We start from the raw sequence: 24,374 nt of genomic DNA, 5'->3' as shown, positions 1-24,374 counted from the left end.
TTCCGCCTACCAGGGAACAACTGGAAGCACCCTTGGGCGGAAAACTAGCCTTATTCTCCGACAACTGGCATTACATTGTAAAATACAAAACAATTGCTGTTTTGTATTTTACATAGTTGTGGACTGTTTCTCCTTTTTGTTATTTACCAACTGGCATTACATTACAGGAGACAAATGGACTTTACAAACAATAGACAAGGGCTACAGGTTTCACTTCCATACTCTACCAAAAAAGAGAGGAATGCCAAACCTACCACCAAGCCAAAAAACAGACGCTCTAAGACAAATCAACAACTTACTAAGGATGAGAGCTACAGAAGAGGTGCCACCTATGGAACAAGGCCAAGGATTTTACTCCAGGCTTTTCCTTGTACCAAGAAAAGAAAATCAATGGAGACCTATTCTAGATTTGTCCGCACTGAACACATACCTCATTGTTCCAAAATTCAAAATGCTGACCCTCCAGCAACTTCTTCCCATGCTGGGCAAGGAGTCTTGGCTGGTGACTCTAGATCTCAAGGAGGCATACCTGCATGTCCCTATACGACCAGATTGCAGAAGACACCTCAGATTTCTTGCAGGATCAGAGCATTATCAATTCTCAGCATTGCCTTTTGGCTTATCTACTGCGCCCAGAGTATTCACGAAATGCCTGGCATCAGTAATTGCTCATTGCAGACTTCAGGGAATTCAGATTTACCCATACCTGGACGACTGCCTAATACAAGCGGACAACAAGGCAAAGTTAACAAAAGATTTGGAAAATGTCATACAACTGTTGCAAGCCTTGGGATACACAGTCAACATGCAAAAGTCAAGACTAGTACCATCCCAAAGGATAACATTCTTGGGTGCAGAATTAGACACATCAACTCAGATGGCTTTTCTCACAGAAGAAAAACAAAAGCAACTACCAATCTACTTCATGACATTGACAACACAAACTCAGCTTACTGCAAGGAAAGTCCTGCAAGCCCTGGGCTACATGGCATCCTGCATAATATTGGTTCCGCATGCCAGGCTGCATATGAGAAAGCTACAATGGTATCTAAGGAATGTATGGTCTCAACACAAGCACAGTCTAGAAGCTCAGATTCCAATAATTCCATGCCTGAAGCAAGAATTCCTGTGGTGGGCTCAGGCCTGTCAGTTGAACAGAGGCTTGCCTTTCCACAAACCACATCCAAGCCAGACCATCACCACGGACGCCTCAGACTTAGGATGGGGGGCACACATGGTGGACAAGTGTATATAAGGCCTATGGACCCAAGACCAGCTGAATATACACATAAATCTAAAGGAGATGCTGGCAGTGAAACATGCGATCCAGGCATTCTGACCACTCCTTCAACAGGGTCATCTGCTGATAAGGACGGACAATACCACAGTCATGTGGTACATCAACAAACAGGGAGGTACACATTCATATCCTCTATGCCGGATGGCAATGGACCTGTGGAATGTGGCCCTGAACCTCAACATTCAACTTCAGGCCAGATTTGTACCAGGAAAAGAAAATTCTCTAGCAGACACCTTAAGCAGAACTACCACGGATGCTCACGAATGGATGCTGCATCCAGATATCTTCAAAGCCATAACAAAGAAATGGGGACTGCCACAGATAGACCTATTTGCCTCCCCACACAATCACCAATTGAAGAAATTCTGCACAAGAGCATACCACCCACTTGCTTGGAGGGTGGACTCCCTTTCCTTCAGCTGGAAAAACCTGACAGCATATGCATTTCCACCTCTTCCCTTGATGTACAAAGTTCTACTGAAGATCAGAGAGGATCAGCCAAGGGTAATTCTGATAGCTCCAGACTGGCCGAGGCAACATTGGTACCCGCTACTGAGAAGCATGTCTCGGACACACGCATGGCATCTACCTCTATGTCCCTTACTACTAACACAGGACAACTACAAGATCCTACATCCAAACTTGAAAACACTGCAGCTAGCTGCTTGGAATATTGCATAAAACAAACTAACCCAGGTTTATCTCAGAGGGTTAAGGACATTATCCCTGAGGCACACAGACCCTCCACAAGGAAGACTTATTCAGCCAAGTGGAAAAGATACCTCATTTGGAGTGCAGCAAAGGGAGAAAATGTCTCATTGGCAAACATAGCACACATCCTGGAATATTTAGCAGAGCTGTTCCACAATGGCCTGCCTTACTCCTCCATTAAGATTCATGCATCAGTAATTTCAGCAGAATACAACATGGATCCTCCTGTCTTCTCTCATCCTCTACTCAGGCAGTTCTTGAGAGGAATCAAAAATGTAAAGCCTCCAAGGAAACCACCTTTACCTACATGGGATCTCAACTTTGTGCTGGAAAAGTTAACACTTCCCCCTTTTGAACCAGCAGCAACAGCAGAATTACAATTCTTGTCTTGGAAAACTGCTTTCCTGCTAGCAATTACTTCAGCAAGAAGGGTATCTGAGTTACAGGCATTAATGGCAGTACAACCCTTCCTTATCTTCCATCAGGGCAGAGTCTCTCTGAGAACTAACCCTACCTTTATGCCAAAAGTGGTCTCCAGAGTATCATTGAACCAAGCGATTCATTTACCTACATTCTTCCCCATCCCACAGAACAGGGGGGAAAGACTGCTACATACCTTGGATGTGCACAGACAATTACGCTACTATCTGGACAGAACTAAGACCAGCAGAAAAACTGACCAGCTTCTGGTAGCATATGCAACAGGAATGCAAGGAAAAGCAATTTCAAAACAGACAATCTCAAAATGGATAGGAAATTGCATTCGATTTTGCTACTCTTTTCATGGAAAGACAACTCCTGATAATATCAGACCTCATTCCACAAGAGCTACAGCCACCACTACAGCTTTCCTATGAGGAGTGGCTACCAAAGACATTTTAGAAGCTGCTACTTGGAGCTCCGTGCATACATTTGCCAAGCATTACAATCTTCCCTTATACTCTAGATCCCGAGCAGGTTTTGCAACTGCTGTTTTGCAAGGGATCTTAACTACACCATCTTTATCTTAGTGCCTCCTCCCCAGTTTGGCTATGGTATTCTACCCATATGTTAGGACTGCAGATGCATCCTTGAAGGACATAGTACAGTTTTGTACCTACCATAAATGTAGATGTCCGATAGGTATGCATCTGCAGTCAGGATTACCCACCCTCCTTCCCTCTGTGGTATTCCTAGGGTATTTACCCTCTTTTAGCTAGCTGGGGGAATCTATTATGGTGTATTTGTTGGTATATATGTATATATATATATATATATATATATATATATATATATATTTATATTGTTTGCTCTCTACTGTTTGGAATTATTTGCATTTATCCAAATTTAGCCTTACTAGAGGGCACCTGGCATCTGGGGCAAGAAACACTGAGGAAAATGGCGTCGGCTGATGCCTTTATACCCAATAAACAGCAGCTATGACGTCGGGTGAAGTGCGACATCAGCCGAGGCCAGACCCAGACTTTGGAATCCGGCCGACCGAAGGGCTGCCTGAGGCAGGACAACCCATATGTTAGGACTGCAGATGCATACCTATTGGACATCTACATTTATGGTAGGTACAAAACTGTACTTTTTTCAACCTTTCCATAGGAATCCCAATTTTAAACTGAATAATCAGCTGATTGATCTTAGTAAATTCCCATTAATAGTTAATTTGACTCTGATTGATGTTTTTAAGAAATTTAATTTATCGGCTTCACAAATTAGACAGGAATTGAACCTACCTACGAGTTATATTGTTATAATGAGACAAATCAGAGAACTTGCTCTGAGTCATTTTGAAAACTTTAAACCGCTAGCCGGGATTGTGGATAAATGCTCTGAATTGTGGCAGGCTCTCCAACAGGAGGTCAAATTTATAACAAGAACAAATAAATTAATTAAAGATTTGAAATTCCAGGATAAAATTCTGTTGTCAGGGTATTGGGTAAACAAAATGACAGTAGCAGATAATCAGGTATTAAAAGCAATTGATTTAACAATAAAATCGGTCTCTTTTCAAAAGTTGATGTATACGCAGCTGATGATCTGGAATAATGCATATTACACACATCTCACTTTACATAAATTCAATCCTAGAAATTTTCCAACGTGTCCATATTGCACAAATCAAACAGCTGATCTTCTTCATATGTTCTGGAGCTGCAAGTGTATATATAAACTTTGGAACTCTCTTAGAACACAACTACAAAAGATGGGTTATCAAAGTTCAACGTTATCATGGGAATTTATGATTCTACATATTCCTCCAAGAGAGCTCTCTCGATCACAAACTATAATATGTATAAATATCTTTTTGCTGATGAAGCTGTATATAGCTACAAATTGGTTAGAACCAGATAAGACATCATGGGATAATTTTAAGCTTGTGGCTATAAAGCATATATTAGCACATAAATTACTCCTGAAACAAAGTAACAAAAATATTAATAACCCGAAAATATGGGAAAAGGTTTTTAATATTATATTAGCAAAATACTGTTATTAGGAATACATTAAAGTTTGGATATATATGTGGAGGAAATAGTGTATTGGAACTGTGTATGATACGTATTGATGCAAATTATTTCTATGAATGTTTTGTCTCTTTTTTTCCCTGGTGTTTTCTTTTTTTTGGAATAATGACGATTTTCATATGGAAGCATTTCGCGTAGATATTGTATATAGTTTTGATAGTAGTAGTAGTGAACTATATGTGTGATTTGTTAGTGTATATGGAAAATATATATCAATAAAAATTTATTATGGAAAAAAAAAATGATAAGTTTACTTACACAACTGTATTTTTATCTGCCAGCAGCAACATCTGCCTTAGTAATAATTCTCTTTAATGTAGATTTATTCAAATGGCTTTTTCTTCTACAAAGATTTTGCATGGTCATTTAGCATACATTATAAAGTGGTCAATGTTTCTTATGCTGTCATAAATACTATTCTATTTAAACTGTGCTTCGCATTTCTGGATCTTATGTTATGATGATAGTGATCTTTATACATTTTCACATAGTTCATCCAAAGTTGCCAATAAAGTACATGCAATGTATTTCTTCCTGACTATAAGCGTGATACCCAGTCAAAGTAGCAATAACTGCTGGTGAGGATAGGGGATATCTATGGATGAAAGTACCTTATGCTCTTATCACCTAGTCATTTTTAAACAGTCTTTAATATAGTTTGTAGGACTAGTGTGTGTGTGTGTGTGTGTGTGTGTGTGTGTGTGTGTGTGTGTGTGTGTGTGTGTGTGTGAATTAAATTGGAAATCCTTGATACTGTATGTTTGTGTGAAACAAATGTGTAATGCATGACTTTGATCTTAGTTATTATTATGTTTTTTAACACAGACTTCTGAGAAGGATGCAGTCGACAGTGTAGCTATAATTGATGAGTTTTGGGGATGTCTGTACATAAAAATTGCTGACACTGCTGATCTGATAAAATTAAAGGCATTAGTCCATCTTTGCTGGACTTGTGTGCATTTGTGTAAATTTACTTTATTTATCCTTTGTTGATTGAGTTGGTCCCACTAGGCTCGTAGCCTCTTTTCAGGGGAGACCTGAGGTGATATGTATACTACTATGGGAAGTTTAGCCAGGGCATTGGGAAACTTTCCTTATTCTTTATAGTTGCCATGGGATCTCTTACATTTACATGAGTTACCCCCAACTTAAGCAGATGGGGCCTCAGTTTATTTATTTATTGATTTATTTATTTTTCAGGTAGTGCCCTGATCACTGTTGTCCAATTTCAGGCTCAGTCCAGTTTAACGTCTCGTCCAAAGAATGGCACTACCAGAAGTGTAACCCCCCCCCCCCCTTATGCTTCACTAGACTGTCAACAATGGATTTACCTGGTATGGGAATAAAACTCAGAGCTTCTGCACCAAAGGCGAATGTGCTACCTGTTGCACCATGAACACTTACAAACTTGAAATGCTTCACTGTGGTCATTTGTATTACAATCTGACATGTGATATGTGTGTGTATACAGTCAATAAAGTAGCTGTAAATGTTGAGTATGGATATTGTTAGATTATAATGACAGTGGTTTGCATGGCCTTTAATGGTTGAAATGTTCTGAAATGGGTTCTTTTGTCATTATTGGTGTACTTTTAGGATCCCAACTGTACGATCTATTCCAGCTCCACACATTTACTCTCCTTATTGCTAGATTTCACGAAAACACCTCTTCATACAACCAGAGACAATACTCACAAGCCACAACAACTCAAAAAGCACTTCTTCATCCTAGCCAAATGCTCCTGCTTCAAACATGACATGTCACCTAATTTATCTCCATTATGAGTTTCTTCTCCTCTCTCAAAATTCACTGAAGATTGACCCACTTTAGAAACTGTTTCTAAAATAATTTCAAAAAACTCCTCCAGTCCCATTTACATAGTTGTTGGTTATGTAATTGTTCTGACTGTGGGCAGCGTCACTTAATTAGACCATATCATACTTTAACCTTCTATGAAAGCTTGCAGCAATTCCTTTCTATATACCCTGAATCAATGTGCATTTTACTGTACTAGCTACTGATGAATGTAACCAAATGACTGAACAGTGTCCTTTCAACTGTATTGTTTATTTTAACACATGGTGCTCCTTATAGTATATTTACCACTGTATTTGCTGTACTTATCTTTGTGGAGCATTTCCCCCTTGGCCTCCACTGAAAATGGGATCCATGCTCAGTCAGAATTTCCCAGTAAACAAATGTAGAATAAATGGATAATAAATAAAAAGTAGTGTATATTGTACATTGCACTCTGTTTGATTGTACATTGCACTGTCTTGTTCACTAGAATGTGTATTCAAGTTTTTTTCTATGTAATTAGTCTGAACTACTCTGTTACATTTCTGCATTTTTTTGTTTGTGAAATATTTTGTATTTCAACCAGGCTGAGACTGAAATTGGTCAATATAGGTCAGTGCACTACACCTGTAAACAAATATAAATAAATAAATACATGCATTTTGTTTCACAACTTACTGGAAAAATGTTCAAAACTATAAATTTAAAATCCACTCAACAGAAGTTGGTATATTAATCAAGAAATATAATTTAAAGCAATCAGGAAGGTGAATCAATGAACACACACATGTATGCATGATCCTAAAAATGTGTGCGGGGGTGGGCATGGTTTGAAAACAGCCCAGGGTATGCTTAATCTGCCACTGGCCAGATGCATTTTCATTGAATGCAATGTTCAGGGGAAGAGAATTTCCTGTTGCTCATGTTAAATGTCCTTTCAATTTTCATTTCATAGGTTCATAGGTTCATAGGCTGATACTAGGCTATCTGCCCTAGGGCATTTATAAGCCTAGCCAGAGTGTGTTTGGCTTTCGCCACCCTTTTAGATTAGTTGACTGTGCCTCTGTATAGTAGGTAACAGAAGATAGCCCTTTTAAGGTTAGTTTATTTTGCCTCTGTCTAGTAGGGACACAGAAGAGATCCCAGAGGTAAACCTACGATATCCCATCCACTCGTCAAGATTTCTCTTGAAGAGGGTCATTGAGGGGCTCTGCCTAACATGGATTGGGATTTTGTTCCAGAGTGAGGGGAGCCTCTGGGATATGAATCTGTCCCTCCAGCATGTCCTATTTATTTCTTTGCTAAGGTTTAAGTCCCTGGAGCGTGTAGCCGTAAGGGATTTGGATTTCCTGAGGTGGAGCATGTCCATTAATTCTGGTTTGGACATGGCTTTATACGTCAGGCACAGATCGCCACTGAGTAGGTGGTAAGCAACTGAGCAGAGCTGGAGTTTCTTTAGCCTAACTGCGTAGGGCATCTGTTTGAGTCCCTTGATCCTCTTGGTGAGGTACTTTTGGGGTCTTTCCAGTTGCTACAGGTGTCGGGTAAGGTACATCCCAAATGGGGCATTGTATTCAATTATGGGCCTGATGAGTGATGAGTAGAGGGGCACAATGACCTCTCTTGATCTAGATGTGAACCCTTTAAGGTGGGCTACATAGAAGGTCTTTCTAACCACTTTGGCAACGTGATTGTCAAAAGAGAGATTGCTATCTACTTGGGTCCCCAAATCCCTAATTACTTCTTCCGTACTTAATGGATTACCACCTATGTGGTAATTTGTGGGCACTTTGTTTTTCCCAAAGGGGATGACTATGCACTTTTTGGCATTTAGCTTTAGGCCATGGCTCTGGCACCAGTTATCCGTCTCTGTGAGACCCTTTTGGAGGATGCTTGTGTCAGTCGGCGAGTCGATTATGGCACCCAGTTTGCAGTCATCTGGGAACTTGGTCAGCCATAGTCCTCCCATGTTAGCCTGTACCTCAGAGAAATATATACCAAACAAGAGAAGTCCGAGGACTGAGCCTTGTGGGACGCCACTTGTAACTGGTTTAGAGTCTGACATGGCACCTGCAATTCTGACCATGTGGGTTCTATCCCTGAGCCAGTTTGCAACCCATCTTGTGACATAGGGGTTGATATTTAAGCTGGTGAGCTTATTTATGATGCCCGAGTGGGGTATTGTGTCGAAGGCTTTTGCGAGGTCCAGGTAGGCTGTGTGGGCTACCTTCCCTTCATCTATGGCCTTGGTGACTGTTTCAAAGAAGTCGACCAGGTTCAAGAGGCAAGATCTGCCCTTAACAAAGCCGAATTGGGTAGGATCCAGTGTTTGGAGGTTCCCAATGTCTTTGTTTATGAGTTCCATGATGATACGCTCCATAGCTTTGTAGACCAGGCTAGTCAGGCTTATAGGGCGATAGTTTCCGGGGTCTGTTGTGGCACCACCTTTGTGGAGTGGGACCACTGTTGCTGTATGCCATTCCTTGGGTACATATCCTGTAGTAAGGCAGAGATTGAACAGTGACTTTATGTGAGGGTTCAGTTCTTCTTGGAGCTCATGTAAGACGCAGCCTGGGACACCGTCCGGTCCCATTCATGCTGTGTTTTTTGCGTTGGAGAGGGCAGCTCTCACCTGTGCATCTGTGATGTCAGGGAGGCTACACTCTGTTGGGATAGACATTTGCTCTTTTGGGGGGGAAGGGGGGGAGAAGCTTGCACTGAACCTGTCTGTCAGGATGTTGGCAATGTCTGTGGGTTCAGTGGATTTTTTTGTCATTTTGCACTAACTCAGAGCATATCTGGGAGTTGCCACCCAGGTTCCTGACATAACTAAAGAAGGCCTTGTAATTATCTTTAGCGTCTTGTGCAATTTTTCTTTCGAAGCTGGCCTTAAATAATTTTATGAGGGATCGTAGTTTCTATATTCATATTCGTAGTTTCAGGTAGTACTGATCAGAGATGCCTTCCCTTTTTGGGATTTTGCTCTATCATGTAGTAGCTTCCTCCTTCTGTTGTATAGCTTATTTATGGCTGGGGTCCACCAGACAGGTCTCCTGCCTTTGGAGGCGTGAGTCTTGGTTTTATTTGGAATAGCACGATCCATGCATTCCTGTAGGTGTCCATAGAATGCGTTTGTAAAGGATTCTGCAGTTTGGGCCGTATTTTCCACTGGCCCGGGGGCTTTGAAGGATTCCACCTCGGTTATGAGAAGTGTGAAGTTTGCTTTTGAGAAGTTCTTCACCGTGGTTTCCTTGGCTGGGAGTGGGGACGAGATATGGATGTCCAGTGAGATTAATTTATGGTCAGATCTTACCAGTGAGGGGTATACCTCTGGTATGGAACATAGAGTCCCCATGTTGGTGATGATCAGGTCCAATATGTTTTACCCTCTTGTGGGAGTGGTGACCAGTTGTTCCATAGCATTTGAGTTTATAAATTCTAGGAAGCGTTGGGCGAGGGTGTTGGAGCTTGAGTAGTGCTCCCAGTTTATGTTTGGGTAGTTGAAGTCACCCAATATGATGGAGTTTGGAGAGACCTTCATATTCTCCAGTGTTCTCAGGAAAGCTGAGTGTGGTTCCTGAGTTTGGGAGGGTGTATCAGGCTACAAACTGAAAGGCAGTTTTGCCCACTGTTATTTGCACATGGATGGTCTCCGATGCTTCGTGCAGTGCCACTAACCTGGAGGTGTGGGTATCTTTGATGAATATGGATACTCCCCCTCCTTTTGTGGTTCGGTCTGAGTTTTGGGGCCGAAAAACATGGTATGAGGTATAACCTGGTAGTGCTGGGCTGCTCTCGAGAGCCTTGAACCAGGTTTCTGTTACTGCACAGATATCGATATTCTCCATACTGAGGAGAGCCTCGAGTGCATGCATCTTGAGGTTTAGACTTCTGGTGTTGAGCAGCATTACCCTTAGTTTCTTTTTCCTTGTGTTGTCTATGGAGGTGGGTTTGTCTTTTGAGCCTTGCCTAAAAAGGCACTATGGGGGTGGCAAGAGCCTTAGCCAATATTCGAAAGCCCAGGGGTGACAGGTGCAAGCCGTCCCTAGCGAAGCAACGTGGCTTGTCGAGCATGTCATCCCAGGCTGACAGACACTGGATCCCCTTTGAATGACACCAATACTTTAGCTAATTGTTAAAATTGATCATTTTGTCTTTATACTGTGGCATCATTCTTGGTGAGGGTAAGATGCTACTCAAAGTCAGGGTCATACCGGCCTGGTTACATGATCAGAGAGCTCCTCTATGTCTCTTTTCATGTAGTCCAGGGAGGTACATCTCAGGTCATTCACACCAGCATGGACAATGACGGAGTCATATTTGTACTTGCTTTGGAGTGACCTGAGTGCTTGTGTTATGTGGCGGATCCTGGCAGCTGACAGGCAGCTTACAGTGACCTTCTCCTTGTTCAGCCTGGTGAGTGGGACGTCAGTGTGTCTGACAATAGAGTCACCTATTACAAGTGTATTAGGTGTGTTGTTTAGCCTTAAGGGCTGTGACTGTGTGGCACACTGACTTTGTGAACTATGTGATACGTGGGTATTGTTGTGGGGTAGCGGTTGCTTGGATGTCTGCTTTGGAGGTCTCTGCTGCTTGGGAAGATTTTTATTTAGAGCCTTTGAGTATGTTTTTGTGTGTTTATGTGTTTGGTTTGCTGTTGCGATAGGTCTATGTGAGACTGGATTTGTAGTGTGTGTAGTTACCTTCTCTGCCTGACTGACTGCGCCAGTACTGGGTTGAGAGAGCTCAGCCTTCAGTTTGGTTATATAGTTGCATCTCTCACATATATTTGAGTTTGTTGGGAGGAGGAGAGGGTGGTCTGTGTACATAAGGCAGTTGTAACATTGCCTCAAGATTCCCAGATTCACCAGCTGGACTGGAGAGTAAACCCGAAACTGACTTTTGGACATACCAGAATAGTATAAGGAACTACTCTTTTGACTGATCAAAAAGGACCAATAAGGAGCCAAGTACTGCAACTGCAGGTCTTTAGAAATGAAAATAGAGTGCTTACTTTGAGATTTAGAACAGTTCTAAGGGAAAAAGTGAAGAGCAGACTTTGTGGAGCAGGGAATAGTTTAAACCCATTTAAACGGCGCTGTCCGATGCTGCTCTATTCGCAAAATCGTGCAAAACTGTGTAAATGCGGGTTTTAAAGCTGGGAAACTGAGAGAGATAGGAATTGACCCAAAACAGCCGATAAGCTCCTAGTTTCAGGGCTGAGACCACTCCTCCAGGGACAGATAGGCTGCTCAAAGCTCCCTACTCTCACTGGTGAACAGAGAAGCTTCCTCTTATCCAAGTAAGGATATGGGCAACACAGGAAACTATACCACAGTCCGGAATTCAGCAAAACCTGAAATATGGACTAATCTATTTCAGCAAAGGCGGGAAAAGAGAATATTTTTTTTTTTTTTTGTTTGTTTTTTTCAGGAAACAGCAGAAAAACACACAGAAAACACTGTAAATGCTATAAACAGGCTAGCACACTTTAGTGTGTAGCCTACAACAGTTGTACAATACAAAAATGACTTAAATTGATATAAAACAAGTGCAAAAGCTGTAAAAAGCAGAAGGCAAATTCAATTTAAACTTTTTAAAGCACAGATCAGTTAGAAATTCACTTTTTAGGCGGGAAAGGCAGTCGGAGCAAAAAAACAGAGAAAAAATACTTAAATCTGGAAAAGTCTCTCTTGGGTCTCTCTGTTGCCTGTATCATTCTGCAGGACACCACGAGGAGCTGTGCAGAGTTGTATACTGGCGCAAAACCGTGCAAATGCAGTTTTTAAAGCAGGGAAACTGAAAGAGATAGGAATTGACCCAAAACGGCCAATAAGCTACTAGTTTCAGGGCTGAGACCACTCCTCCAGGGACAGATCGGCTGCTCAAAGCTCCCCACTCTCACTGGTGAACAGAGAAGCTTCCTCCTATCCAAGTAAGGATATGGACAACACAGGAAACTATACCACAGTCCGGAATTCAGCAAAACCTGAAATCTGGACTAATCTAGTTCAGCAAAGGCGGGAAAAGAGAATTTTTTTGTTTTTTTCAGGAAACAGCAGAAAAACACACAGAAAACACTGTAAATGCTATAAACAGGCTAGCGCACTTTAGTGTGTAGCCTACAACAGTTATACAATACAAAAATGACTTAAATTGATATAAAACAAGTGCAAAAACTGTAAAAAGCAGAAGGCAAATGCAATTTAAACTTTTTAAAGCACAGATCAGTTAGAAATCCACTTTTTAGGCGGGAAAAGGCAGTCAGAGCAAAAAAACAGAGAAAAAAATACTTAAATCTGGAAAAGTCTCTCTTTGGTCTTTCTGTTGCCTGTATCACTCTGCAGGACAACACGAGGAGCTGGGCGGAGTTGTATACAATAACAAACTTTTTAAATCACAGATTTGCTAAAAAAAATGGCATTTTAGGCGGAATTAGTTAAGACAGCAAGAAAAGCAGAAACGTGATACTTAATCACTCCAGAGTCACTCTTTTGTCTCTCTGCTGCCGTAGACTCTGCAGAACACCTGGAAGGCACTTGCTGAGAGGAATACAAGTGTAAAAACTGCAAATGAGGTTTTTATAGCAGGGAAGTGAAAGCGATAGAAATTAGCCCAAAATGGCCAATAAACTACTAATTTCTGGGCTCAAACCATTCCTCCAGGGACAGATAGGCTGCTCAAAGCTCCCTTCTCTCACAGGTGAACAGAGAAACTTCCTTCTATCCAAGTAAGGTAATGGCAACACAGTAACTTGTAACACAGCCCTGGATTCAGCAATAATCTGAAAACTGGACTATACTAGTTCAGAAAGGCAGGACACAAGTATATATATATTTTTTCAGGAAATAGAGCAGATACAATCAAAATTAGCCCAAAAAGGCCAATAAACTACTAACTTCTGGGCTGAAACCACTCCTCCAGGGACAGATAGCCTGCTCAAAGCTCAACTCTCTCACAGGTGAACAGAGAAACTTTCTTCTATCCAAGTAAGATAATGGAAACACAGTAACTTGTAACACAGCCCTGGATTCAGCAATAGCCTGAAAACTGCACTATACTAGTTCAGAAAGGTGGGAAACAAGTATATATATATTCTTTTCAGGAAATAGAGCAGATACAATCAAAATTAGCCCAAAAAGGCCAATAAACTACTAACTTCTGGGCTGAAACCACTCCCCCAGGGACAGATAGCCTGCTCAAAGCTCCCCTCTCTCACAGGTGAACAGAGAAACTTCCTTCTGTCCAAGTAAGGTATGGCAACACAGAAACTTGCAACACAGCCCTGGATCCAGCAATAACATGAAAACTGGACTATACTAGTTCAGAAAGGCGAGAAACAAGTATATATATATTTTTTTCCAGAAAATAGAGCAGATACAATCAAAACAACACTTTACCCAATTAACCAATTATAAAGCTTAAAACTGAGCCCTGTTCCAGCAGTCTTCAATCAGACAAGTTCTAACTGCACCATCCTGCCACTAGGGCACAGAGAAACCTTCCCCAAAAAAGACGGCCTGTATCAGGGCACAAGTTATACAAACAAAGCTAGATCCAGCTGGCCTGAATCTAGTCTATGCTACAGCAAACAAGGCGTACTGATTTCAGAGGGAAACAGTTCAAGTAAGCATGCGCAATAAGCCTTTAACCAGAAATTCCCAGCTCAGAAGGGCAGAATCTAGCCTCTCCTCCCACAAGAGTGCAGACCACAAACCTTCTTAATGTAAAATAACTGGCCTGAAGCCCAAGTTCTTAACCCAGAACTAATACACTTTTAGAATAACAGACACTAAGCCTTCAATCAGCAGTTCCCAACTTAAAAGGATATACTTTACCTGCCCTGCCACAACAGTGCAGACCACAAACCTTCTTAATGTAAAACAACTGGTGTGAAGCCCAAGTGCTTAAACCAAGGGCCTTAGAATAACAGTTACAATTTAATCAGGCTACTAACAAGCAGTAATAAAGGCAGCAGAATAAATTCAATTGAGTACTTTTAAGAAGAGGCAAAAGCAAAATAAGGTAATAAAGTAAGAAGAAACACACATGCAGTAAGGCAGATGAAGTGCAAAAATTTTTTTTTTTTTTTTTGAGACGGAGGAAACAGAGCAGATTAAGATACTATAGGGGAATGCCCTTCCCAAGTGCTCTCTCTGTACACAGCAGAGGAGATGGGACTGGTAGGAGTATCCAAAATCAAAATATGATCTCACTGTACTCAGTTGAGTGAGCAAATGAGATGGGTCCAGGAGGAGTGTGCAAAAAGAGATTTACAGCAGGGGCGGGCAATTCCAAAGCCACCACAACTAGAACAGAGAGGGGGGTGGAGAACTAACTGCAGAGAGGCAGAGACACAATATTTAGTGAATCAAGGACACACAATATTTACTGTGTAAGTGCAGAGAAAATATACTTAAATCAGCTTATGTCCAGTTGATATATGCAGACAAGTCTCAGTAGCCAGCAACTCGATTTAAAATGATTACTAGAAATGTAACCAACACAGATTTTAATGTTAGCAGAAACCCCCAAGCTAATTAACACTAACAAAGGAATTTCAAAGCAGTCTAACAACTTTCAGTGAGCTCAGATGGCTAACTGCAGAGATTCAGAGACACACACAATATTTACTGAATAAAAAGGCACACAATATTTACTCTCTCAAATCTTAAATAAGTGCAGAAAATATATGTAAATCAGCTTATGTCCAGTTGATATATGCAGACAAGTCTCAGTAGCCAGCAACTTGATTTAAAATGATTACTAGAAATGTAACCAACACAGATTTTAATGTTAGCAGAAACCCCCAAGCTAAGTAGCACTAACAAAGGAATTTCAAAGTAGTCTAACAACTTTCAGTGAGCTCAGATAACTGCAGAGACTCTTTTGTTTGGAAAATGGCCATCAGTCTTTGTGCTGTAAAATTTGAAATAAAAGTTTGAAATTATATACACATTTCTGTAATCGTTGCACAATGACCAGTTTGAAAAGTAGTTATAGTAACTGGAAGATAGTAATAGGACACAGGAATGGCTGTTGATGAGGGCTTGGTCCGTTAGTGTGCCTAGGACCCTATTTGACCATGATTCATCTCTGCCTTAGTGCAGCCTTTGGCGCTGTTCCAACCATTCATGCAGTGGTTCCCAACTTGAATCATGATGCAAGTTTTAAGTTAGAAAATATTTGTTGTAAAGCAGATGAACAGAAATCTAATTTGCTGTGTGGTTTGTTACTGTACTACAAGGGATGTGTTATGCAGTTTGATGCAGGAATGTTTTAGGATTATGTGATAAAGTGCTGGTGGACCTTTACATACTTCCAAAGTGGCAGAATATTCAGGGCAGCTCTTATTCAGTGTTGAATTCTAAGGTTCCTCACATGTGCTTGAATCAATAATCGGTCACTTAAGAGCAAAACCCTGCTTACTTAAGCCTGTTGATTGCTCTATCACAATTATTCCAGTACTGTGCAACAAATGAGTTTATGTGTATGAGGTTTGAGTGTGCATGTTGAGGGGAACTAGCCTTCCTGCAAAAAAACACTTTTCAAGTTTTCCCAATGGTTTCCATGTTACAGGCAGATTTCAAGGTTGTACTACTGCTGAGCATTTGCAATTCCAGGTTTCATGTAGGGTTACCACCTATCCCACTTTGAGAGGGACAGTCCCTCTTTGGGCAGTTTTGTCCTGCAAAAAAAATCAAATAATGGCAAATGTCCTGGCATTTTATGACAAAAATATTTCTAAGTTTTCTTTAATAGTTGCATAAAACAGTTATTTTTTTATCTGAAATGCCTAAATGTTATATGAAATAGCATAAGCAACTCAAATGCTACAAGAATAAGCTTTTATTTTGGCAAAAAAAGTGAAGTTCTATATTTTGTCCTGCAAAATCTGACATTTCTACAAGAAATGTCACACTTTGGGTATTTGAAAAGGTGGCAACCCTAGTTTCATGCCAGAAATGTACTTCAACAAAAATAATTTGAGAACAGAATTTTAACAATTTTGTGAGATGGCCTTGTGATACTGACGTTTTTTTCAAAACACACATGCCTGAAATCACAGTTTTGAGACTGATGTTTCATAAAAAGTATTTTCCCTTCCTGAATTTGTGTGTCTTAGGAAAAAAGAAAATGTTCAGGTTTTGCCAAAACCTATTTCCCTTTGCCCTGTTGTGATGTAATTTTCAGAGATTCAAAGAAACTTTATTGTCATTTAGGAAACACAAGTACTACCTAAACAAAATTTCGAGTGTCAGCTATTTTACAGGAGAAAACAAACACAAAAAGACAGAGACGACAGGTGTTAAAGAACAAACAATAACTATAGTACAAAAGTAAATGCCTAGGTAGAGGATGCACATGCTTCTACACTATTTATATACACTGGACAACACTGACTACTAGACAAACACATAAAAAGAAAAGTACACTGTACACAGAGGAGAGATTGGGTGATATTGCACATAAGGAAGTGACTGGAATTGCACTTGAATGAGAATATATTAACTTTAGTATGTAATAAATAATTAGAATTACTGTATGAAAAAAAGAAAAAGAATGAGAGTGTAACATTCTGTTATAGTTCTGATACATCCACATTTATGTCTGCATCAACTGTTCATGATCTGGAGGTCCTGCAGCAGATACTCTGCAACCTTCTACCAGGAGCAAGTTTAGTGAACCAACCATACGCTGGATGAGAAGTGTCACTCAGTATTTTGTGGGACCTCTTTTTACATCTCATTTCATAGAGCTCCTGTAAGGTAAGAAGACTAGTGCCCACAATCTTTTCTGATGTTCTTATTATTCTTTGCAGTGTCTTTCTTTCTGCCATTGTGCTGTTACCAAACCATACAGTGCAGTTGCTGGTGATAACACTCTCAATAACACCTCTGCAGAAGGTATTTAGAGCATTCATAGAGAACTTTGCTTTTCTAAGCCTTCTTAGGAAGTATAGTCGCTGGTGGGCTTTTTCAATTAGCTGGCCTGTGTTTGTACTTCAAGAAAGATCCTCTAATATATGTACCCCCAGGAACTTTGTAGTTTCAACTCTCTCCACTTCTTCACCTTTGATCTTAAGGGGCAGATGGATTGCAGAGCTCTTTATGAAGTCAATAATTTATTTTGTTTTATTGACATTCAGGTTCAAATTGTTGTTAATTGCACCGTTCAATCAGGGAGTTGACCTCATTCCTATAGCTAGTCTGATCATCACCACTTATGAGTCCTATCACTGTGGTGTCATCTGCAAATCTGATGATGTGGTTGTTGCTAGCTTTTGCAGAGCAGTAATGGGTAATGATTGTGAACAGTAGAGGACTCAGCACACAACCCTGGGGTACTCCAGTGTTGTTTGTAATACTCCCTGAAGTGCCGTCACCAGCATAGGTCCTTTGTGGTCTTCCAGTCAGGAAATTGAGGCTCCAGTTGCACAGCCCTTTATTTATGCAAAGTTGATTAGGTTTTCTATAAGTTGTATTGGAATCGCCGTATTGAATGCCGAGCTGAAATCTATGAATAGCAGCCTGGTGTAGATGTTCTTCTCCTCAAGATGCTCCAATGTGAGGTGAAGTGCCATCAAAATGGCATCAGCAGTTGATCTGTTTGGCCAGTAGGCAAACTGCATTGGGTCAAAGGATTGGGTTAGTACTGTAGTTAAATGCCTTTTAAACAGTCTTTTGAAGCTTTTCATCACATTTGATGTAAGGGCCACTAGCCTGTAATCATTTAAGCAAGTCTAGTTGGCTTTTTTCGGCAGAGGGATTATGTTGGCAACTTTGAAGCATGCTGGTACTTTTTCCTGGACAATCGAAGTACTGAAGGTGTCCATTAGGGCTATGCTGAGTTTATCTTCACAACCTTTTAATACTTTGCCCAGAATGTTATCAGGGCCAGCAGCCTTCCTGGGGTTCACTTTTCTCAGTTGGTTCCTTATGTCCACAGTACTGCCTCATTTTGGTCATTGAGAAGCTTTACAGCCTCCAGGTTGTTTCTTTCTTCAACCTGCCATAAAATGTGTTTAGATTGTTAAGAAGTTTAGTGCTGTCATCACACTGAGCTGACTAGGTCTTGTAGTCAGTTAGCTTTTGAATACAATGCCACAGGCTTCTTGAGTCTTTTGCATCCTCGAAGCACCCTTGTATCCTGTTTCCATACTTCTTTTGGACTCCTTGATACCCGTTTTTAGATTAGTGATTGCCACACTTATACCCTTCTTATCCTTTGCCCTGAAAATAGTGTTTCTTTACCTCAGCAACTCATACACCCTGCTGTTTAGCCATGTTTTTCGGTTGACTCTTACTTTAATATCATCTATGTTCACCAGATTGTTCACTGTGGCTGCCTCCCTGAAGACCTCACAGTTTATGGTTTCAAAGCAGTCCCTGAGACTTTTCATGGCTCCTTCATGCCAGATCCTAATTTGTTTCACAGCGGTCTTATCTCTGATCAAGAGAGGTTTGTAAGCTAGTATTAGTTTTATGGAGATGTGATCAGAGCCATCCAGGTTTGATTGTTGTAGAGCTCTGTATGCCCCTTTTATGTTACTGTAAGCTTTGTCCAGAGTTTTTCTTCCCCTTGTGGGAATATCTACAAGTTGGTAGTAATTAGGTAGCACCTCCCTGAGATCTCCTTTGTTGAAGTCACCAGCTATCATAAATCTACAATCAGAATTCTTGCATTGCAGCTTACATAGAGTATTGTGCAGTATATTCAATGCTTCGGTGAATTTTTATATGGTACTATTATTCAATAGGAGTGTGGAGGAAGTGGAGAATTCCCACACAAAAATATATTTTTTAATTTTTTTATACTTTATAGTCCTTTGATCACATTTTTGTGTGATGAGGACAGAGTATCTCGACACCTACTGGGATATGTCTTTAGAACACTCCATTCTGAAGTTTATTTTGACATGCTTTTTAGTGCGCAACATAATTTCTCACAAAACTGTTTACTAAGTTATAATTATTTCCTTCCTTTTTATGATTGATGAGTTATCTCTAGTTATTAACAGTGCTTTAGAGAACATCATATCATCCTGTCTGCAACTTCTGTGCCTAAAATGAACTGCAGAAACCTTTGTAATGCTCACCATAAAAATAAAAAAATAAGAGTTTCAAAAGGAAATGCACTAGAGGTAAAACAGTTTAAAAATCAGTTTGAAAGACAGTTTATTAGCTACAGTGTTGTTTTAAATGTTACTTAGGCAGACAAGTAAAGTGCATGCTTAAGGACAACTTTCTGCTCTTTTATGGTAACGTGTCAGAGGCAGTCATGTTAACAAATGAAAACCAAAGACTTCTAAGAGACATTTAACAGGCAGCCACGGTGGTGCAGTGGTTTGCACTGTTGCCTCACAGCAAGAGGTTCTCCAGTTTGATCCTCAGCTGGGGTGCCTTCTGTGCGGAGTCTGCATGTCCTCCCTGTGGTCGCGTGGGTTTCCTCCGGGTTCTCCGGTTTCATCCCAAGGACATGCTATAGGTGGATTGGACACTCCAAATTGGCCCTAGGTGTGAGTGTGTGTGTGCCTTCAGTGGAAGGTTGGGTGTTGGGCGGGCAACTCGACATCATAAAACTCCACTGCCAATCATGTGCGGACAGGTGATCCGCTGTGGCGACCCCTAACTGGGAAAAGCCAAAAGAAGAAAATAAAATGTGGAAAATTTTGTAATATACACCATCTGTATTCTTTTTTTTTTTCTTTCAGCTGTTCCCATTAGGGGGCCGCCACAGCAGATCATCTGTTTCCATTTCTTCCTACCCTCTGCATCTTGCTCTGTCACACCAGCCACCTGCATGCTCTCTCTCACCACATCCATAAACCTTATCGGGCATGCCTTCTCCCTCTTCTTCTCCTTCTCCTCCTTTGGCCAACAATATTGTAATTATATTTTGATAAAATGGGACTCAGGATTAAATGGTGTAGTTTTCTGTTACAAACATATGTTAGCTGTCCTGCTATAAGAAAATTATGACAATGCATTGGGAAGTCAGCTGCACCATAGCATTGCAAACAACATTTTTTGTCACTTGCAGAACAAGTACTCATCCCTCATTATACCCATTATAGAATACAATGCCCCATTTGATATGTACCTCTCAAGACATCTGCAACAACTGGAAAGGCCGCAGAAATACCTCACTAAAAGAATCACAGGCCTAAAGCAGATGCCCTATGCTGACCGCCTTAAAAAACTCCAGCTATACTCTGTCGCATATCGTCTACACAGAGGTGATCTCTGCTTAACATACAAGGCCATGTCAAACCCAGAGCTGTTGGGCATGCTACACTTAAAGAAATTCCAATCCCTTAGAGCCACACGGTCCAGGGATCTAAACCTTGTTATCACAATAAACAGAACATGCTGAAGGGATAGGTTCCTGACCCAGAGACTCGTCAGACTGTCCATACATGTCAAGCAGAGCGCCTCTTTGGCCCTCATCAAAAGGAACCTTGATGATTGGATGGGATAAAGGAAATTCACCCTGGGGATCATGTCAGTCACCCTGCTAGACAGGGGTCCAGGGAAGTAAATAGTGTGGGAAGAAATAGCCAGGGAATTGTTATGGCTAGGCTTGTCTAGGCCCTAGGGCCGATAGCCTAGTACCAACATATGAACTTATAAGTACATATCAGCAGTGGTAAATCGTGGTTCATCTCATGAAGTACAGAGCCAAAGCATGCTTCAGGAAATATAGTTTATTAAATAGGTTGACCTTAGCTTCTCAGGTAGGATGCTACTTTATCACCCCATACTTTTTTGTGCAACACCGGTATTGACCATTTGGGGGCACCTGTCCTTCCTTGAACTCATTACCCCCATGAATTTTCTATGGCATCCCCTAAGATTATCCCGCATTGGTAGAGGTATTGTTCCTTCAAGTTGAATGATCCTTTGTGTAGCTGTATTGGGTGTTAGAACATCCTTTTTGCAGTGCTGTGGAATGTGCAGAGATGATGGTGCCACTGAAGATCTAGCCATCATTCCTGCATTCAGTCGGCATTTTTCTGTCCATCTCTTTTCCATTGTGTAAAAACAGTCACAGAGCTTTTCTCCCTGGAGATGCAATGAAAGGGGGCTCTCTGAGTTCATTCTGATTACCCCCGTAAAAAACAAATGTTAAGTAAGTAAGCAAGTAAGCAAACATATAAGTAAACAAAGTAAAATAAAATGCAGCAAATAATGTCACTGTACATACCTCACCAGACATTGGTCTAATCCACGTGTTGTTGGAGTATCAGAGAGAGATTTGACAATTGCAGCCATCAGCAGACTTAGGCACAGTACCTTGAGACATTTTTTTCACTTCAGAGAAGTAGATGCCAAACAACAGGTGGTCCAGGAAAAGTCATATGTAACCCTGCTGGTGACAGCCCTCTGGTTAAAGAAGCTACCGGTAGCTTAAAGAGGATGATTTCTTTCAGACAGCTAATTAATTTTCCAGTAGAATACAAGCAGGTTTATGGTAAGCTGGAAGAATTTATCTATGATGTCAGTATGCAGGATGGTTTCTAGGCCTTGTTGTGGAGAAGGTGCACCATATGGAATGTCAGGTTTTCGAGGCTTAAGTCTTTCTCTGTCTCATATTGCCGGATGATTTCTGAGTTCTCTTCTGTATTAAAAAGTAATAACATCTAATGTAGAAAGCTAAATCTATGTGCTTTCAAAGCCTCACAATTACTTGGACAAAATTTATCTAAAAACATGTTTCTGTTTTTTACGGCTATACTTTCTTTACATTATTGCAGTCGCTTCTGAAAGTATTTTGGTCATACTCTTAAGCAAGTATAAGCAACAAAGCCTTTCAGTTGGACAGCAAAAAATATGCAGTTTTTGCTGAAACAAATGTGTTGTATTTGCTGAAAAAAGTGTTTTGTTTTTGCATTCTATTTTGATAATAACGATGGTCCCTGAAATATATCTTTAAGAGGAAAATCCTAGAATGACATCATGGAAGACTGAACCATTAACGCTACAGTCCTTAAGCTAATGTATAGACTGTGTGTAATGTATGGCCATGCTAAATGCATCAGTAGAAGTTTCTCGGTTCTGCAAAAACAAGTTATCAACTAAATCTTGCAGGGGAAACACCTTATATTGAAAATTAACATATGTGATTCTGTAGTAGTTGAAATCATAATGTATGTAATAAGCTGTTCTAAAGAAGTAAGATGTTTTGCCTACCCAAAATGTCTTGCAGCTGAATTTAAATCATTCCTCACTATCTACCATTTCATCATTTTCTGGATGATGATATAGAGAAACACTGAGTAAACACTAAAACAAAATCAAATGGTGCAGTATCATCTTAATTTTTTTTGCAAAATCACTTTCAGCGTTATGATATACATGGGAATGAAGTTAGCTGTAAAATAAAGATGCTTTAGAACATGAGCAGTGCATTGTATATTTCTCATTTCTGTTTATTTATTTCACTCATTTCCCTCTGATTTCCTACCTCACTAGTGTATGTATAAAATATCGTAAGTACATTAATTTTTTTCTGTAGAATTTATTAACCATTTCCTCCATAAACATACAAAAAATATATTTCCCACTGTTATAGTTATTTAACTGCTCTATACAACCTTTTCCTTCTCTGTAAACCATGCTGTTAGATTGTTTTAATGTTCTAGCCAGTGTTTGTTTTTATCTACCAATGCAAGTTAATGTTTATAATCTAAAGCTTACCTTTTTATTGGATAGTATGCTGTTTTCTTTGCTTTTGTAACCACTTTTTCAGGCTGGCCTGAAAATGGTCTAGCTGAGACATTTAAAAAAAATAAAATAAATTAACATGAAATATGATAACTTTAGGTTTGTGCTGTTTTAGGAAGTAGCTGATGAATGTCATGCAGCCTTATAGGACACATTTAATGGGTTTTAACTGGTGCTACTAAGTGTTACTAAGTCAGTCTTATAGTTAGTCTGGCATATTTCTCTGTCAGTTGAGTCTCATTTTATTTTTTCTTTTTGTTTTTTTCAGCATGGTATGGGTATTCCATCTATTGCCATAATGTTACATGAACTTATCAAGCTACTGTATCATGCCAAATGTTCTGATGTTATAGTGCTGCGGATTGGCACATCTGGTGGAATAGGTATTTCGATTTTTTGTGTGAATACTTCACTGCATGGTTTGAACAGTTCATTGTATCATGATTGCTTCCAACCATTTGTGTGCGATTAAAAACTATACACAGCAAGTACATCGCTGACTTGAAGAACTGTAATTTTTTAATGTCATTTTGCTCCAGAAAATATGTAAAATTATATGTAAAAGCATTTTATTGAGTAGATTAATATAAAGCATCCAGGGCAAGTTTGCTGTGAAGCTACTGTGATGGTCTTTTTTTCTCAACGGATTGTATTACCGTGTTGTTTTTTTTTTTTCAGTTACAGTTTTCTTACTTCATGCGTACTTAGAATTTTTCTTTGCCTTTTAAATATTGTTTATTGTTCACCTTTGCTATGTCTTCATAATTTCCTTGTGGTTACTTTATTATTTATTTGAACTTTTTCATATTGTTTTCTATTTTTGACCAGTTTCTAGAAATTGAAATGTGAAATTTAGAGGGACACCATCCTTTTATTTCAGTATTTCCATGTTGCTGGTCATCTCGATTGCAACCTCACATTAGGCATCCACTTACTTTGTTTAACAGGATCAACTCTGTAGATGGAAATCAAAAAGAAGAGATACATTGGCAAAGGTGTCCCCCTTTCCTGTTACTTGGATGGATTCAGCATCTACTAATGAGTCTGATCATGTTTTACTGAGATCCACTCTACTCTACAGGTGGGACCTTGCTGTTTGGGGGAGGGTGTAAAGCATGACTTTTTAGTAAATACAAGTTGTAAAGTCAGTGTTACATCCTAGACTACAAACATTTGCAGTCCCTCCTTCTTTTACCATGCATGTTCAGCAACTGTGTGGCATGTATTGCATGTCTTATACTATAAGATGGCATGTGCTACATAGTCTATGTGCAGCTAAATAAAATGGCAACAAAATATATATTTACTTGGAACTTAAA

General features: G+C 40.0%; 1 protein-coding gene across 2 annotated transcripts in view; it reads left to right on the top strand.

The window, feature by feature from the left end:
• UPP1 (uridine phosphorylase 1) overlaps window positions 1–24,374 on the top strand; it is a 368,003-nt gene that overhangs the window by 154,071 nt on the left and 189,558 nt on the right. For both annotated transcript variants that reach the window (XM_044064893.1, XM_044064894.1), the window contains one exon: window positions 23,324–23,438. In XM_044064893.1, the coding sequence (XP_043920828.1) occupies window positions 23,324–23,438 (115 nt within the window). The remainder of the gene's footprint in view (window positions 1–23,323; window positions 23,439–24,374) is intronic.

This window comes from Protopterus annectens, chromosome 3.part0, assembly GCF_019279795.1.
Source record: "Protopterus annectens isolate FY-2018-M chromosome 3.part0, PAN1.0, whole genome shotgun sequence".
NCBI classification, from domain to species: Eukaryota; Metazoa; Chordata; order Ceratodontiformes; family Protopteridae; genus Protopterus; species Protopterus annectens.
This window is presented reverse-complemented; position numbering and strand designations above follow the sequence as displayed.